General features: G+C 38.4%; 1 protein-coding gene and 2 non-coding genes across 3 annotated transcripts in view; all 3 read right to left on the reverse strand.

Annotated features, from left to right (window-relative positions):
- The window catches only part of EIF3A (eukaryotic translation initiation factor 3 subunit A), a 31,070-nt gene extending 12,582 nt beyond the window's left edge, over window positions 1-18,488 (reverse strand). The window contains exons 1-13 of the mRNA XM_043925466.1: window positions 18,295-18,488; window positions 12,931-13,121; window positions 12,638-12,774; window positions 12,086-12,249; window positions 10,536-10,735; window positions 9,191-9,399; window positions 7,287-7,458; window positions 4,025-4,129; window positions 3,340-3,438; window positions 1,964-2,080; window positions 1,511-1,696; window positions 548-895; window positions 10-114 (exon numbers count right to left, since the gene is read on the reverse strand). Of these exons, the coding sequence (XP_043781401.1) occupies window positions 10-114; window positions 548-895; window positions 1,511-1,696; window positions 1,964-2,080; window positions 3,340-3,438; window positions 4,025-4,129; window positions 7,287-7,458; window positions 9,191-9,399; window positions 10,536-10,735; window positions 12,086-12,249; window positions 12,638-12,774; window positions 12,931-13,121; window positions 18,295-18,343 (2,082 nt within the window). The 5' untranslated portion in view covers window positions 18,344-18,488. The remainder of the gene's footprint in view (window positions 1-9; window positions 115-547; window positions 896-1,510; window positions 1,697-1,963; window positions 2,081-3,339; window positions 3,439-4,024; window positions 4,130-7,286; window positions 7,459-9,190; window positions 9,400-10,535; window positions 10,736-12,085; window positions 12,250-12,637; window positions 12,775-12,930; window positions 13,122-18,294) is intronic.
- Window positions 2,407-2,536, reverse strand: LOC122709756. Its single transcript, XR_006345718.1, has one exon. It is a non-coding gene; the product is annotated as a small nucleolar RNA SNORA19 (small nucleolar RNA).
- Window positions 3,573-3,702, reverse strand: LOC122709757. Its single transcript, XR_006345719.1, has one exon. It is a non-coding gene; the product is annotated as a small nucleolar RNA SNORA19 (small nucleolar RNA).
- Window positions 18,489-19,475: the final 987 nt, after the last annotated feature.

The following is a 19,475-nucleotide window of genomic DNA, read 5'->3' on the forward strand; positions in this document are numbered from 1 at the left end:
TTCATTTACCTTCTTTTCTTGATTCTTTAGGCGTTCCTGAAGTTCCTTCTTTTCCTTCTCCAGCTGTTCAACCTGTTTAGCCATGATGAAATCAGGATCCAATTCTTCAAGGTCCTGAAAAGTAACAGAAATGTACCACAATTAATAAGAGTATAAAAGAAGTGCATACCAGTCAATATGGAGCACCACTTCTTTCTAGAAATGGATCCTAAATTAATTTATTTCAAAAGGGCAAATGCTTATAATGAGTAAATTCAGGCAACAGAAGAATGTCTTTAAAAGAGGCTTATTTGCTTGTGAGGAAAAACAATGTAACCATAACATCTACTTCTTATTCCTGTATTCTACTGTACCCAAATTCCATTTCAACAGTGACTAAAAGCTGTGGAGTCGCCAAATCAAATGCTTATTTCATAGACTATTAATAGTTGTATCAAACGGAGCAAAATAACCAAATAACCCAAAGTAAACCAATAAATGGTAAAGAACTGTGCTTCAAAGGGACCTGAATAAAACTGGCATTTTAATGCATTAATATGCTACATACTTCAATGTCAATATCTTTGAATGCTTTGGCACCCAGTTCTGTCTTCTTGATTTGCTCCAAACGCTCACGAACAGTTTTCTTCTTGATTTGTTCATGTTCCTGTAAGATCCGCTCCTTCTCTCTCTCCTTTGCCTCCTGTCTCAGCCTCTCTTCCTCAGCCTTCCGCACTTTCTGGAGTTCAGCTTCCCTCTGCTCCAGTTCTTCTTTCTCACGCTGAATATTCAGACTCTCAAGCCGCTCTTTTCTTTCCTCAATTGTCTGACGGCGAGCCAGGATACGCTGATGCTCTTTCCGTGAATTTTTAAGGTATGCGGTAACAGCCAACTGATGCTGTTCTTCTTTCTCTTGCTTCAAAAACAAATGCATTAAAAATATTAAAATAAATAAATAAAATAAAAATAATTTTAACTGACATACCACAGTATTCAACACCAAAAATATTGCTACATACTCCTAATGTGTTTTCCTAACATGTATTTGCATTTAAAAAGAGAGTGACATTATTCAACTACTGGTTTCTAGCACCAAATACTACAACTATTCAGTCTTTAACAGCAATGATATAGCTGAAGAACCTTTATCTGCTAGGCCAACTTTTATCTGAACCACATATACTATAAAGAGTTCAAGCCAAGGAGAAAAGACTAAAAGAGCTCACAAACAACTTAAACAGAAAGGAAAAGCGTGATCACAGTACTCCCTACATGGAGGGTCATCACCTGTGGTCTGTTACCACTCATCACAGTACTCCTATGATCACCTTACCTGTATTCTGACCCAAAGAAGGTAGCTCAATGATCTGTGTTATCTGACAAAGATTTAACAAAATATCAAAAGTATCAAACACACCTAAGACGAAATATATAATAAATCCCTTCTCTGAGACATCATTTCAAACCTTTTTGTGCAAGACCTAGAGGGCCCCTCCTAATTCCGTCATCCACTTCTCCCACAGATGCGTACCAGAATATGAGCTGGCTTAATGACTTCAAGTGCTTTCGCAAGTACTGAGGACATGGCAGTCAGCTGATTTCTTATCTGTTCTGAAGGCATGCTTTGCAGATGAGGACCAATTGGAGCATCTTCTCTAGTAGCATAATTCAAATCAGATCCAAAACTAAGGGTCCGAGAAGTGTGGTCAATACGAACCTATGAAAATTTGAAGAGTATTTTAAATAGTTAAATCTACATGCAAATATAAAGTAACGACAAAGTTACAAATGAGTAACTTTGATTAAAATTTCAACTGAATTTAAGAAAAAAGATCAACTGAAGAATGTCAAACATCAAAGCTAGAAGCCTCAATTCATGAAAGCTTTAAAACAGTGCCACTCGACCAGAAGCAGAGAAACAAACAGTGTGTGTTTCAGTCCTCGCAGGCTTGCCACCCCCTCAGTGTGCCCTGGGAGCGCCTACCTGCAGGTCGCAGTGCCTAGCTGCGTCTACTATGGCCCGTTCCAGTTGGAAAGCATCAACAAAAGGAACCAGAGAAGTCAAACGAGAAAACTCAATGCTCTGATAAATTTGTGCCACCTGCATAAGAAACACAGGGTTAATAATAATAGCTATCATTTATTTAGCCAACTGTTAAGTGGAGTCTCATGGAACAGTAAAAAGTTAGAAAAGTTAGCCTATTTTTCAAAGAAAAGAAACGGAAGCTCAGAGTATGTAAACAATGCACTGCTGGAGCTAGAATTAAAATCCAAGGCTAATGAAAAGATTACGCTATATTTCAAACCATCACATAATCCTTTCGAATCCTAGTTCCATAAAAACAAACCAAAAAATCCCTAAATGGTCACATATTTGTAGACAGAGACCTGCTACTTACCTAACTCATCTGAACATTTAATAAAACTGTTTGTCTGAAGGAGACTGGCAGTATTACTATTTAGTTATACTGCTAATTAACCTTCAATTATTTGTATAGCACAGAAGAAATAACACTGCTCACACACAGGAGAGAAAGCAGGTCAATGACATGTGCACCAACATGAAGTTAACACACAGTAAACACTCTCCACCGCCAATGAGACAAATGGAAGACAGAACAGGATCATTTAAGTCATACTGTAAACCATAATATTCAAACTTAAGTACAAAGTTGAACTACAACAGTTGAAAGGCTGGCAATACTGGGACTTCCCTGGTGATCAAGTGGTTAAGAATCCATGCGTCCAATGCAAGGCATACGGGTTCCATCCCTGGCTGGGAAACAGATCCCACATACCACAGGATTGCCAAAAAAACTAAAAGACTGACAATATTTAGTGTTAGCAGGAAAAAAAGCTTTCTTCACTACTGGTGGGAGGGTCAATGAATTCAATCTTTGAGGATCTGTTAAAAGTTTTAAATGTGTAGACTATGGCTAATTCCACTTCTTAGCTACAAAAGTTACAGAAGTATGCAAAGATACCTGTATGGAAAATGTTCACTATTTCAACTTTTTATTATGGCCAAAAAAACTAAAGAATTTCCACCAACAGTCTGAATAAATAAACCAGGGTACTTCTAGACAATGAAAAACTAAATAGGTATTAAAAGGAGTAAGATGTACATGGCTAACAAGGAAAAATGTATGAAGACAATGGTTAACAAAAAGAGACAAAAGCAGCTATGAATTATGTAAAATAGTGATTTTTCAAATCAAACACATCAAAACTACTTTTGGTGAGGGTTAGAATTTGATGAAGCTTTTTCCTGGGCTATTTCTAAATTTTTTAGTTTTGTGTTCCAAACAATCGATGGAAAATTCCCAGCTGTTCATAACACATCCATTTTTTCATCTTTACCTGCTGGAGAAGCCGGAGTATGGTGTTGTTCTGCAGTTGGGGAACATACTGTTGTAACTCTGGTTCCTTTTCAGGTTGTTCCCTAACCCAATTGAGAACCTATAAAACCCATTACAAGAGTTATATTTTCTCTACAATAAATACTAAAACACTGGTGATACTTTTTCATTTTCTTCACAGACAAAATCATCACATAATGCAAAGAAACACAAAATGTAACAGGAAGCTATGACTCTTGTATGAAGGTGACTGACAGCAATGGCTGAATTAAGTCATGCTGCTAATTTACCTCCAAAGGTTTATTTAGCACATCAGAAATATCTTTTCTCCTGACATAAAGAAAAAAGACAATGAAATGTGCACCAAATTCGAACACATAGGATAACACTTCTCTGTTAACAAATATGGGACTAACTGGGAGGTTCTGACTGACATGTATACACTGCCAGGTGGAAAACAGCTAGTGGGAAGCCACTACACATAAAGCTCAGCAGGTGCTCTGTGATGGCCAGGGAGGAAGGGAAGTCCAAGACAGAGGAAGACATATGTATGCACATGGCCGCTTTACTTCATTGTACATCAGAAAACTAACACACTGTAAAGCAATTATATTCCAATAAAAAGAAAATACTACAACATAAAACTGTAACAGGGATGGCTACATGATAATATAACCAAAGCTTACCTTTGTGACTCTCTCACAGAGTTTTAGTGGGTTAAATTCGACTTCCAGCCAATTGTAAAGGTCTTTTACTTCTGGGACAACATATTGTAGCACATTGAATCTGACCTACAGTAAGCAAAACAAAAGGATTAACTGCTGAAGGTATTTTGTAACTGGGATTCTGAATTGATTATAAATTAAATAAAAATATCAGGCTGGAGACCTGGGAAATAACTGGTATTTATCTAGCCTCAACCACCTCTAAATTTACCAAAGAGAAATCCAGGACCACTATGTTGAGTCTCTTACCCCAAATTATGCAGCTCTCTACAGTGAGACCCCACAGGAGTTTACAAAGGAAATAAAAACTCATCAACACAGTCAAAATATTTACAAAGACCATTCATGTGGCCAACACAAATCAGCTTATTATCAATAAAAAGTAAACACCAGTTTACAAATAGCTGTATCAGAGAAAAGTTATTACAGCAACCCTGCTCGGAAAGCCAAAAATTCAAAAAAAAAAAAAAAACTCAGGACAAAACAGGCCCTGATTCACATAATACACAAAAACAGTCAAAGAAAGAACAACTATATTCAATACATGAATATATCTCACCAGTGAGAAGAATTTCATATAGTTATGTGAGATTTAAATTTCATATAAAATACACAAACAGGCAAAATTAATCTGTGGTGTTATAAATTAGGACTGTGGCTATTCTTGGGAGAAATAGGAAAAAGTGGTGAATGGAAAAATCTTTTTGAGAACTTACACAATTATACTTAGGACATGTACTTTAAATATGTATGTTACAATTTAATCAAAGTTGATATGTGAATAGAACTTTCTTGCACAATAAGGATGTAGCTTGTATAACCTGCCCTCAGGTTATGGGACATCAGTCATATACCTATCAAGAAATTATTCTATGGCCATTAGCAAAAAAAATCTACAAATAACAAATCCTGGACAAGGTATGGAGAAAAGGGAACCCTCTTACACTGCTGATGGGAATGGAAATTGGGGCAGCTACTAACGAAAACAGTATGGAGGTTCCTCAGAAAACTAAAATTAGAATTATCATATGATTGAGCAATCCTACTCCTGAGCATAGATCCAAAAAAAAAATAATTCAAAGAAGATACATGCACCCCTACTATTGTGAATAGCAGCACTATTCTCAACAGCCAGGGCATAGAAACAACCTAAATGTTCATCAACAGATGAACTGATAAAGAACACACATACACAGTGGAACACTATTTAGTCATTAAAAAAAAGAATGGAATAATACCATCTGCTGCAACACAGATACAACTAGAGATTATCATATCAAGTGAAGTCAGAAAGAGAAAAAAATACCATATGGTCACTTTCATGTGAAATCTAAACTATGACACAAATGAACCTATCTATGAAACAGAAACAGACCCACAGACATAGAGAACAGACTTGTGCGTGCAGGGGATGGACTGGGATGCTGGGGTTTAGTAGATGCAAACTGTTACATACAGAATAGATAAACAAGGTTTCCTACTGAATAGCACAACTATATTCAGTATCCCAAGACAAGCCATAATGGAAGAGAATATAAAAATGAATGTACATAAAATTAAACCACTTTGCTATACAGTAAAAATTAACACATTATGAATCAACTGTACTTAATAAATGAATATTCTGGATTTTCCACTGAGCACCCCCTCCAAATAAGGAATGTGCTGAGATAGGCTATCATAATCTACTGAAGTATACTTGCTTCCCAAGCTTAACAACCTCTTATGAACTTGATTAATTTGAGTCTGTTCCTGAGATATAGAATCATTCTCTAGGTGATTATGAATTTACCTACATAAACCTAATACTCAGGTCTCAACCTTGTACATATAGTGAACACAAAATTTATAAAATGCCTCCTGACATCTAGTTAAGCCATTCATCTGGCACCAACTAAAAGCCTTCTTATAGGCATTTATTTATGGGTCCAATGAGGACCCAAACGTGGATGTCCTGCCTACTGACCCTGACCCCACCAACGGATTCCTGCATCAGTATCAAAGCTGATCAACTTTAACATTGAGGTGTGCTACATGAGCTCAAGAGATATGGATAATACTTCCAATCAAGCACACTTTTCAGTATTCAAAAAAAATTTTTTAAATACTTATCTGCTAGTTAAGACCTCTTCCTAAACACAATGCTCTTATTTAATTATATTTAATCCTAATTCAGTCCCATAAAAACATGCCAAGACACAAAGCCGGTTTTTATAAATGGCAGCAGAATAAAACATGAAGGCATTCAGACAGAAATACTATTTCAGAGGTTAAGTTAGTTCTTTTAAAAAATTGACCACAAAGGGAACTTGCCTTGCTACTAACAGAGCACTGTTAACAGAGAACTGTTACAAGCGAAAACTGTTGCCATATACAAAATGTATTAACTTTTATCCAAACTGATTGACTCTGCCAGTGAAGGAATAAGGCCTATTCTCTAACACCTGTCCCTCTTTTTTCTCTTATCCTGAAGTAATTTGCTAGAGGGGTACCACAGTAACCACTAAGTCAAACTACTGTGAACCAAACTCCTCTGGAGTACAAATTCCATTTAACTATCACCTGCCTGGCAGGTAACAGACACTAACATGATAAATTCCCACTGAATTAAAGAGTCCAATGTAAAACACTGTGAGATACAAAACCTTGGGCTCTATATTCTGAAATCAATTTAATATATGCAGTGGATGAAACCTAGAAATCTGCATTTTCAAAAGTACTTCACACACAATTACAGTGCATAGCCCTAATTAAGAACCACTGCCAAAAAAGAAAGAACCACTGCCTTAACAATGAAAGTTAAAGAAAACAAAGTTGGAAACACTTGAGTTATCCAGAACTGGGCCTAATCTAATTCCACACTTTCCTGGACTCATCATCATATTTCTAACACCTATCAGCTTAATTTTTTCCTACAGCCCCTGAAATAAGCCATGATCATTCTTGCCCATCATACTTCCCTTATCAAGGGGTCCATGCTATTCCTCAAAGCTAGTCTGAGTCTTGTCTGCTGCATCCAATTTAACTCCAGCTCATTCAAGACAAAACATCTCACCTCAACACAGGGCTGACTTACACCAATGGTTCTCAAACTTGTCCATGCATCACAATCCCCTGGCAATGCATCAGAATTCCCAGCATTTAATCATAAATTATAAAACCTGACCATAGAGCGTTCTGTCCAAAGCTGTTAAGAGTTAAGAGTGCTAAAACTTATACCAACCATATCGTTAATAAGGCCAATTCGCGTTGGTGGGGCTTGCAGGCCTAGCAGGGTTGCAAGGCGACGCTGTTTCTCTACTATGATGCCGTCCATATCCAGAAGTCGAGCAATATCAGTACGCTCAGGGGTAATAGGGATGGAAAGAGTGGCCAAAAGGACTCTAGTAGACATTCTGGAGAACAAAGTTACAATCTGTTAAATTTGCAAATGTCACTTGATAAGCAGAAAGACACTTCTCTTTAATTATCTAGTAAAATATGCCAGTGACAGAATTATGTATACCGCCACAATGAACTGGCCTCGTAAGTATTCATCAAAGCACAGGATTAATTAAAAAAGAAATGGATTATCCTAAAATGAACACTCGGAGAAGCAGAACTTCACCCCCAGCCACTTACTACTGTCAGTGTTTTCTAGCTGTAGAGAAAAGACTGTGTTAAATGGCAGCACAGACACACCTGCATATACCCCTACTCCCTGACAAAAGCTATTAGGGAAGATTTTAAAACTAAGAAAAAACTGACACTTAAGAAAGAGGGAAAAGTTACAGTTACAAGGACCACAAAAACATATTATGGGAGTTGAGGGCAAAAGTTAAATGTTAGCTTCCTTAAAACACAAAACTCAGGTTGAATTTGAAGCACCGTAGGACACTAAGGATTGCAGGCTCTGGAGCCCAATTAGAACCTCAGCTTCACCATTTCCAAGACTAGAAGCTTAGGCAAGATACCGAATTTTCTAAGTCACGAGGTGTTGGGAGGATTAAGGAAAATAATGTACATAGAGCCAAAGAGCCTAATGATTATGACAGTACTCTTACAGTATTTTCTAACAGAAGAATATAGAAATAACTTGATAAAATCAAGTTTTTTTCCTTATTTCAATAGACAAGGATTATATAACAGATAGTGAATGACATAATGAACACTGTCCTCAATAGTTTTTTAAGGGACTCTCCTGGTGGCCCAGTGGTTAAGACTCTGAGCTCCCAAAGTAGGAGGCACAGATTCGATCCCTACTCGGGGAACTAAGATCCCACATGATGCTCTGTGTGGCAAAACATACACGTACATACATACATATATATGTATATATATATATATATGGAAGTGTAAGTTTTAGTCGCTCAGTCGTGTCCCAACTCTTTGCAACCCCCTTGGACTGCAGCCCACCAGGTTCCTCAGTCCAAGATTCTCTAGGCAAGAAGACTGGAGTGGGTTGCCATATACACTAGAAAAAACTTAGTTGGTTCCATGCACTGCTTACAAGCTAAGAAAAACAATTTGGTGTATGTACTTCTCCTAGAGACCAAAATAACATGGTCTGCCAGTAAGAAGTGATATGTGAGTTGCCTAAGCCCAACTAAAATGTTTAATAAAAACCAAACATGACTGAAAGTATATATGTAATGCTAAAAAAATAAGTCTTTAGATTGTTAGGTTACAGGCTATCTACAAAAAATACACATGCCAATTATTTACAGAGTTAATGTTTTATAGCTGGGGGGAAAAGTTACTTGATAAAAGTATTCATTTTGGGGGGAGGGGGTCTAATTTGTTCCTAGATTCTGAATACCTACACTCAGTTAAGGAAGCTTAACACTGCCTTTCCTAATATTCCATTTTCTCAACTGGAGGGTTGGTTATCAGATAAAAGACAGCTACCAAAGAATACTTCCCAAGAATACCATTGAGGTTTTTTGGTAGTTAACAGTTATAAGGAGTGCGACTGGCAATCAGTGGGTAAACCAGGGATGCTGCCGAAGATCCTAAACACAGTCCCCTGACAAAGAAATAACCAGCGCCAAATGTCAACAGTGCAGCCGAGAAACCCTAATCTAACATCATGCCATTTACAAGATATTTCTTTTATATCTCAATACTATCCAACAATAAGACTCTTACCTTTGCATCTCTTCTTGTGTAAGATTCTTTCTCATTTCTCTAGATAAATGATAAAGACGATGGAGTGTAGACGCATGAAAAAGAGCATTTCCAGATTTCCAAAATACAGTTGAGACTTTGTTATAGTAATTTGCCATCAACTGAGGCTTGGGCGGTTTTTTAGATAAGGAGAATAGTCCATGAATATCTTCCACAGCTTTGAATGCTTCCTAAAATTAGTGGTATAAATTATAGTCATTACAGTCCAAACAAACAAACAAAAACAAAAAAATCTCTTTATGAAACTGAAAATACATTACACTTAAGAATAAAAATGGCAAATAAAACGCCTTCATGTGTGGTTCTTTTTATTCATAATTTAACTATCTGATATATCTCAGAAAACGAACACAATTTCTTAGACTGCCCAAGCCTTTAAGAGTATCATACCACTTGGCAGAATATATTTTTAAAGAATCTGGAAGGACATAAAACACAATATAAAGGCTACTTCTCAGTGTTAAGGTAATGGATAAATATTCTCCTCCTTTAACTTATCCATATTTTCTATACTAGGCTTGTTTACTTGTCTTCTATTAAACTTTTTTTCTTTTGTTCAGGTATCTTAAGGGTGTACCTGCATAAAAGGAAAATATGGGAAAGCAGGAAATCACATTTTCATTGGCTGAAGACTACCAATTTTTAGTTTCTTCCTCTGCAATTTCAATAAGATTTGGTGGGGGAACCAAATATATAAAAATAACTCATGAGAAAATGTCTATAGAATCCTTAGAGTAAAAAAGTCCATGCTGACAACAAAATGCCCACTCCGGAGATCTCTGATGTAGGATATTTACTGTGCGTGCTTACTAAGTCTCGGCAGCACTGAGAATCTAGGGGACAGTCTGGTGCTGCGTTTCTCCAACTCTCTGCGGTAAAGGCCAAGTTTGTCTTTGTAATTTCTAAACTGTTGCCATCAATACTTTTAGAAAGTACAATAAATTACTATTAAAATAAGATGGAAAGACAAACTGATTTTTTAAAATCAGGGTAAACAGACAGAAAACTACCATGAAATTATTTACAAAATTCTGTAAACGCATACTCTCCAGGCATTGAACCACAATTTGAGCACTGAGGTCTGAAAAAGATTACATGATTTGGCTTGGAATTGACAGCAGGCATTTGGAACCAAAGTAACTGAGATTTCTTGTCCCAAACCCTTACCATTAGACAACCTCAAATCTGTTACCTAGCTATTGAAATTAACCAAGAGATACCAAGATGCAGATACTCATTAAGAGAAAAAAAAGGTAGTATGAGTTACTATTACTACAAAGAAAAGCCAAAATAGTTCACAACATACCTGCCACAATTCCATGCTGATAGCACTGTCCAACTGAACAAGCCTGGTTTCCAAATGCATAGACTGGCTCTCTGGATTATTAAGGTTGATTGCTGTACTTTGGTTATGGTGGCGTTGAATCTGAGACAAGTGCATTCTCAAGTTGTCACACAACTTACGGAATTCAGCCTTCCGGGTATATTGGAGGCAGAATTTGAAAGCTATAAGCATAATTGTAAAATATATTAGGTACTTTCCACCATAAACTTAGTATTTAAATAGGTTCTATTTCATGTATTAAGGTCAGTTACCGTAACAAGATTTCCCAAACTCACCATCAGTCTTGAGAAATGATCAGAGTCATAACTCACTTCATGTGCCCTGAGCACCTTTTAGACAGTCATCAGTCCTGGTCTAGGACTAAAATGGTTCTGAGAACTAAGGAAGCTATTTAAGTCTAAGAGGGACTCACCTTTCAAACACTTATCACTTCAAACCCTAAAAGAGCAAAAAAATTCTGGTCTGAAATATAATTAACTCTCTTACCTAATTTACTAGAAAACAAAGCTTCTGCACTAACTGAAACTGAATAATACAAATTGGGGGTTTATGGTAACCTAATTTCAATTGTGCAGAGATGTATAAATGAACTACTTGCTCTATCATTAAAACACATAATTTTCTACTATCATACATGCAATACTAAAATAACTTCTTCCAGTGTCCTTTGTCAATCCCTTAAAATAGAGTATTTCTATTTCAATAGGCCTGAAACAAAAGGATGAAGTTTAACGACAAGCTAATATTTATCTCAACTGTTATCAAAAGGTCCTAGTTTACTTGTGTTAGATGCTAGCCATGTGGGCAAAACAGATTCTAATACTCCTTTACAGTAAGCTATTCTTAGTCACATAATCACTTAAAACTTGAATAAACAAAAACAAATGCCATGTTAAAAAGAATGGTGACAAGCTTGTGCCGAAGGCTAAAAGTAAGAAAAAGCCAAGAGCCACTCATGTCACATATAGTTAAAAGGTTGCACTGATAGGAAGATAAGCTGCAACAGTAAGGCAAAAAGACAAGATTAGGAAAACAAACTTAATACAGTTCTTCAGATTAAAAGTGCATGGAGTGTTAACTATTGGATACTTTTTATGATGATCCTGAGTCTTCAGTAAGGTTTAGTTCTATACTCAATAACACTCTGGAGCTCAAAAAGACCTCAGAAACCCAGCATATGGTTAAGTAGCTTGCCGAAGAGTATGCTATAGCGTCAAAAGTATTGATAGAATCAAGCCTGCCAGAAAGCAACAGAAAAGTTTATCTTTTCAGTCACTTAGAAAATTCCAAAATGACTTTAAAAGGTGCTTCAGACATCAACGGAAAACAAAAAATTACCTTGACTAATGAAACAAATTTCTTATTTAATATTTAAATGAATGCCAATCATCTAAAGTAAGAATTAAAACTATGTAAAATAAGTACTACAGAGAAAAGGAGGTCAACTTTAACAGTTAATTTTTTGCAAAACCTATCCTTAAGTCAACTTTTCAAATCAGTTCTTGTTTTACCTTGTTGGGCAATATCATGGTAGAGACGCTCTACTCTAGAATTGTTTCGAAGAAGGTCCAAACACTGTCTGTATGATTCCCACAGGAATTTAACCCATGGAGTTAAAAGTAATCTGTCAGTACGATCCTGAGTGTCTTCACCACTTACAGCACTTAGGAGAACACTACAAAAATATTTAAAAACGTTGAAAACAATTTTAGACATGGTTTCCTACTTTGCCATATGATTATAAAACCAAAACCAACAATGATCATTATAAAATAGTTCAAATCCTACCTACAACTTTGAACATACTGTAAAGCTATCACTTAGTCCAAGTATTTGAATTCTCAATCTGTATTAAAGCCATTTAAATTAGTATACACCCTATTGGATGGTTGTAATTTTTCACTTTTATGAACTTTGAATAGTACATGACTTGAAGTTACTGTACATTTAAAATTCCAAAGACAAGCATTCTTTCTAATAAACATTTACTTCAAATGGGGACAATGGGACACATGTGAAGAAAAACAATGAGAAAGATATATTTAGCAATTTAGCCCACATACCTTTCAGGAGTTTGAATATTATCCAGATCTTCTATGTCTAAGACCATCTGCTGGGACTCTTCTTTAGCAGCTTCCGTTTTCTCCTCTGCCAATTTCAAATATGCCCTAACAACATCCTCTAGAGATTTGATGTTCACCTAGCCAATAAATAAATAAATAAAATTCGTTTCCCAACAAACCAAAAAATATTTTAAAAGCAAAGTTTATGGTATGAAACGGTAAATTTGAAAGGTAAATGCCTCCCAAAATGACTAAAAGCACTTACTAAAATATAAAAACCCAGCTGTTCATACCTGTTGACAAATGTTCTTATACTGATATAAGCCTTCTTTAGCCAAATGGCTCTTGCGAAGATCCACACAAAGTTCCAAGTATTTCAACATAATCGGCTCGTGTATCTTTTGCCATGTTCTATGTTTCTTACTTTTCATAACATCATAAAGAACGTCCAAAGCAGGTTGCTTTTTGCCAACTTCAAGAAATTCTGGAAAAGTAATTCAGGAGAATTAAAATTAGTTATGTATGCTACATAAAAACCTAAGTCTTGCTTTTTAACTCGGCTGTTTTAATTTACCAATCTATTACCATCTCTTTTGAGGTCACATTTTTTATTTCTAATACTATGCCAAGGTAAAACAATGAAAAACTGATACTATCTCAAATATGCCCTATAGGTAAAACTAGATTTCACTCAATTCCTCTGCACCAATTATGTCTAAGTTACTTTATAAAGTTCCAGAAATTCAAGTCATGAGATTAACAATCTCCCCCTAGAATAGGCAGAAAAAGCAAGTGTAACTTCAGTCACAATGATCTGGCTGATGTAACTTTTGCTAGTTTGTATTAAGACTTGAGAACAAATCAGATTGGCTACATTCCTTTTAGATCAATTGACTGTGTCGGTCTATTTGGGGGCTCTACTTTGATCATTTCTCTACTGACCTGCCTACACTGTGGCCAATACCTCACTGTCTCGATCACTGTAGCTGACAGAAAATCTTGAAGTCAGGTAGTGGGGGTACTCCAACTCTGTTCTTCAGTACTCGCTGGCTATGTAACACCTTTTGCCTTTTCATACAAACTTCAGAATTGTTTGTAGATACCTACAAAATAGCTCACTGGGATCTCACTGAACCTATATAACAAATTTGGAAGAACTAACAACAGCATTTGTCTTCCAGTCCATGAGCACAAAGTATCTCTCCACTTATTTATCCCAATCTAAACACGAGAAACAAACTGAGACAAATCCCAGCTAAGAGACAAAATACCTGAAGACCAATACTCCTCAAACTGTCAAGGCCATCAACAAATCTAAGAAACTGCCACAACCAAGAGGAGCCTAAGAAGACAACCAAATGTAATGTATCTTGGGTGGGATCCTGGAATACACAGGGGACATTACAGAAAGCTGAGAAAATATGAACAATGTATGGACTTTCCTTAATAATAATGTATCAACACTGATTCATTAGTTGTAACAAACATACCACACAGATCTAAGATATTTATTAACAGGTGAATCTGTGTGTGGTGTGACCCTCTGTACTATCTTTACAATAATTCTGTAAATCTCAAACTTCTAAAATTAAAAGTTTTTTAATTGAGAAAAAAATTTTAGAATGTAGAGCAAACAAATGGATACTCTTTAAAATTCACTGCCTAAACCTAATAGCATTCTGTATGTAGCAACATTTCAAAATCTGTTCCAATCTCAGATTTTGGGTACACTCCTTGTTTTGAAAAGCAAAAGCAAAGGCCCCTCCATCACATTTCTGACCAAAGTTAAAATTTATCATATTTTTTTTTTTTCTTTTTAACTTTCTCAATACACTTAACAGACTATGGGTGGCTCTTTTCTGGTTTTGTTCAACTTAAAACTCAGTACGTGCCAAATTTCACACATACAAAAATTTCTCCACTGAAAATTTGACAAGTAATTTAGTAGAATACTAGTTTACTCCATAAAAAACTTAAAACACATCTGTTTTTTACAATCATTGTTCATTTTTCTAAAAAAATCCTTGACAAATAATTATTTTTGGCATTAACCTAACAATGTATAGCATTATCTAAGATATAACTATGCTACAGCAAACACAGACCAAAATGTCTCTCTTATCTGAAGGATTTACTAGATCTATGGATTTAGTGAGTAACTCTTATTTCTTCTTCCAATCATCATATCTTTCAGGAATGCTGCCTCTGAACATTCCTTCCTCCAGGAAAACTATAAACAATATTCCAACTCTAGTATATTTTTAAAACCTTATACAGAAAACATCACAAAACACACTGAAATAAGTATCTTTTAACACAATATCCTACATCATCCCATATTATACCAAATCATACTCCTCACATGCAAATTAATATAAACCCCTCTTCAATACTTCAATAATTTCAATGTCAAATCTGCCAATATGGCAGCAAGGCCATTTTCACATTACAGCCCTCCCAATCAAAGATGTAACATTGAATACAACTAGATACTTTGCTGGAGTAAGCCTTTTCTGTTTTAAGGGAATGACCTACTCATCATCTTCCTGGAGCATGCACACAGTTATTTTAAAATTCAACAATATTTTAGTGTTTTTTCACAACTATTTAACAGAAACAGCTTCTATCAGCCAAAAATTGGGAAGTAAATGTTTTTACGTTTATCCTTTACATTAAGGCTATCACAGGAGCCCACCAAAATGACTTATTATATCCAATTCCCAATCTTACGTTGAGGATTCAAATTCCATTCTACTGTATATAAACACTATCAATATTTTGCAAAATAGGCACTAAGGGTTAAATTTAAGAGCTGGCCCCAGTATGATGTGGTAACAAAATAACAAACTATCAAAAAATAATTCCCAATCTCTTATTTTTAAATGACTGTGGTAACAATGTCACTTTAAAAAAAAGTAAGTCTTGTTTAGTGATAAAACTGAAAGTACTTTTCATTTCCTCAACAGCTAGTCAAAATTTAAGATTCAAATTCAATACTTTCAAATTCCAAACCAATCATCTAATTAGGGGAAAAAAACAAGTTTTTGAGGCTGGAGAAAACTATCACACACTAAAAGCTGTATTGCAATCGTTAAAGAAACGTTCATTTCCAGATTGGTATCGTCTTAAAAATAAAATCTGGAATTAGAAACTATTCCTAGGAGGGTAGGCATTCTTAAAGAAACAGTGAGTGATCTATGTATCTACCTACAGTAAAGTTTAGGTCAGCCCTTCAATTTTACTAGTTTATTTGTGTAACAGACCAAGTAGATAAGCTATGTTACATAATTTGTGGGTTTAATAACAACTTTATTTTTAAGACACTGGTTGTAGAGTGTAAGTTAAAAGGCTGTTATTTCCAATTGCTTCCAAAAATACTGCTCTGACAAACCATTCTACACCTAAATTTACTCACATCTTATTAAGATACTCTGATGGATGGCGTCTAAATGTGACTTTATATTACCAATGTTATAAATGAGATTATTCCCATTAAAAATAAAATGTGCTCTGATTACCCTATTTATAAAATTTTGTCAGCAGTGTCATAGGCCATCCACATTCTGCTCTTTGATACTAAAACAGGATCTCTCTAAGATGAAAGGTACAGAAATTATACTACTTGAAAGGGAAGGCATCTCTACCATACCAGCACTCATCTAAGAGCTTTTTAAAAGGCCTTTTACAAAAACTACACTAACAAATTCAAGTCCCTATCCCCACGTCTTTGTCATCTTGCCTACTTTAATTTGACATCTTCACAAATTGCTCTTCATGAATCAAATCTATTTCAACTTAGAAATTGTGAGAAAAGATTTTAAATGTTAACACATATCCCTTCTAATTTTAAAGTTACTGAAATATTAAGTTCATATACATTCAAAAGAGAGGAGTGAAGGATACAAGGCTTGAACACATCAACATGTAGTATTTAGGCCACGGAGATTACAGTGCTTCAGCCAATTAACAGGGGAGAAAATGTGTTGGTAAAGCATTCAAAGGACCATAAAACAGACCTACGGTAGTAATTTCACCCAAGCCATTTGTATACCACAACATATAATTATTCTCTTAAGTTTCATAACATTCAAGAAATAATGCTTTCCCTAAATTTGCTATTTTGTAGGGTTAAACTTCCATCTCAATCTTGTTTCTTTCCTATAAATTAATCAGCATGTGTAAACTTCCTGCCAGTTCAAACTAACATGGAGGATCCGAGTGAGTGATTCGATCAAAGTTGTAGTTTCAATTGTTTTTTAGAACAGTTACTCTATTCCACAGAATGTGGCATTATCCTATTCCACAGACGGTTACTTAGCCCCGAAATCGTTAATTTACAGTAAAAATAACAAGCATACGACAAACAGCTCTCTGGCCCTGACAGATTATCAGTAGTACCAACTGTACGCATTGACTGAAACTGACCTTTTCCTAAGAGGATTTTCAAACGAACTAACAAAATAAGCTTCATAAGTATAAAAGGGTTAACAGACACTGTACATCGATCCACAACAGGGGTTAAGACCCAAAACTCGTTTGGCTTGAGGAAGCGTGAAAATGAAAGAGCAATGGACGCCCTAACACTTATAAACCCTAAATAAGAATCTATTGAAAGACCAGAGAATACATTTGCACCCCTTGTAATGGCAACGTAATAAATGCCTCTTGAACAGATCAGGACACACACAAGTTTTCCCAACAGTGCCGCCGACTCAAGCACCCATATGGAAATAATCGCAAGCAGCAGCGCAACAGCGGGGGGGGGGGGGGGGGGGGGGGGACCACGATGGATCTGGAAGTTCAGAGACCTTGGTGTTAGGCTTCTAGCTCAACAACTCACTCCCAGAGTGACCTTGGGCAAACCAGTCTCCCTAGGCCTCACTTTCCTAATCTTTGAGAGAAACTTCAAGTCTCTCTTATAGTATTAACTCTGTCCCAACTTCCTTGTGACTCGGAGTAGGCTTCGCAGCTGCCAATAATCAATGCCAAAATAAAAAGAAAAAAAAATAGGGAACGAGTTAAATGGGTCAGAGTCCCCGAAGCGGATAAGAGGGGTCGGAGGGGGAAGTGGACCCTGGGCCGGCAAAGCACGGCGCTGAATTCTGGGGCGCGGAGGCGTCCGCAGGAGGGCCCGGAGGTGGGCCTGCCAGGCCTCCCGGCCCGGCGGGAGGTGGAGCCGAGGTTCTCGCGTGCATTGTCCCCGGGAGGGAGCCATGTTTCCTCCTCCCCGGCACTCCCAGATGGCGGCTGGGGACGCGGGGCCGAAGCGCACAAGGCCCCGTGGTCTCGGGTGAGGGGGTGCCCAGCAAAGGCGGGGAGAGAGAGAGGAGCTCGGGCCCGGGTCGGCTTGTCTCCGGAGCCGCGACGCGCCACCCTGCCCCCCGAGACTCACCGGGCGGCGGCGGGAGGAAGGCCAGCCCCGCAGAGAGACGGTTCCCGACTCCGCGCCTCCCACCCTCGCCGCTCAACCTCCCATGTCGGTTGGAGCGAGAAGGGATACCATACCCAAACCCAGGCTGGGTCGGCGGCGGGCAGGCCGCAGGGGCCTCCCGTGCAGCCACAGTCGGGCGGTCGCACACCGCGCACCAGGCCCGGGCCCCCTCGACCTCCGAGGCCTCGGGCCGCCCCAGTCCGGCGCGCTCCGATCCCCTCCTCACCGTTGGCGCGCTTGAGGGCATTTTCCGGCCTCTGGAAATAGGCCGGCATCTTGGCGGCAGGCTCAGTTCACCCGGCGTCAGCGAATCCTCGGGGTCCCAGGCCGGGAGAGGAGACGAAGGGGAACCAGCGCGAGGCTCCACGCGCCTCGCCAGCAGTCGCCCGCGCCCAGCCGGCCAAAGACGGAAAGGAAGAAGCCACGTGACCCGCCCTGCGCGGCGGCGCCGCCGCCGCTTAGGCCCCGGATGTAGGGGGCAGGCCTCCGGCACGCCCCGCCCCCGCCCCCCGCGCGCAAGCGCGTTGGCGTCACGCGCGCCGGCTGACGTGGCGGCTGTGCTCGGCTGACGGGCGCTCGGGTTCCACCTCCACACGCTGGCGAAATGTACGTTGGCGAGCGGGTTCTCAGGCCCCTAGCTCCTCGAGTGAGAATAGGGGTGAGAAAGATGCATTTTGGGTCAGAGCTACTATCTGGCGAGAAAGCGCTGTCTTCCTCTCATATGATTTGTGCGGAGTCCTGCAAAATTAGAATCAAGTCTCATTCGCCTCAGTTCGGTTTCGTTCAGTCAGCTCAGTCGTGTCCGACTGTTTGCGACCCCATGGATTGCAGCACGCCAGGCCTCCCTGTCCATCACCAACTCCCCGGAGCTTACTCAAACTCCTCTCCATCGAGTCGGTGATGCCGTCCAACCATCTCATCCTCTGTCATCCCCTTCTACCGCCTTCAGTATTTCCCAGCATCAGGGTATTTTCCAGTGAGTCGGTTCTTGGCATCAGGTGGCCAGAGTATTGGAGTTTCATTCGCCTGGGGAAGGGAATGATCTAACTTGAAAGTGAAAATTAGTCGCTCAGTCCTGTCCAACTCTCTGCGACCCCATGGACTGTAGCCCGCCAGGCTTCTCTCCCTGGAATTCTCCAGGCAAGGATACTGACTTGGCTGAGTTAAAATACCAAATTTATTCACTTAACACAAATGCGTTGAGCACATATCATTAGGCCAAGGATGTCCACCTCTAGTGGAGACCTGTCACATGACGACTAGCATGGGGAGGAGAGTTGCAATAAGTAACTAAACAACTAAGCAGGTTTTTTCACATCTAGATAAAATTCTAAAGTTGGTGACACAGAGAGTGCCCGGGGCCTCAGAAAAGGCTTGTATTGAGCCAAGACCTGAAGGTTGGGATAT

This window comes from Cervus elaphus, chromosome 15 (genome assembly GCF_910594005.1).
Source record: "Cervus elaphus chromosome 15, mCerEla1.1, whole genome shotgun sequence".
NCBI classification, from domain to species: domain Eukaryota; kingdom Metazoa; phylum Chordata; class Mammalia; order Artiodactyla; family Cervidae; genus Cervus; species Cervus elaphus.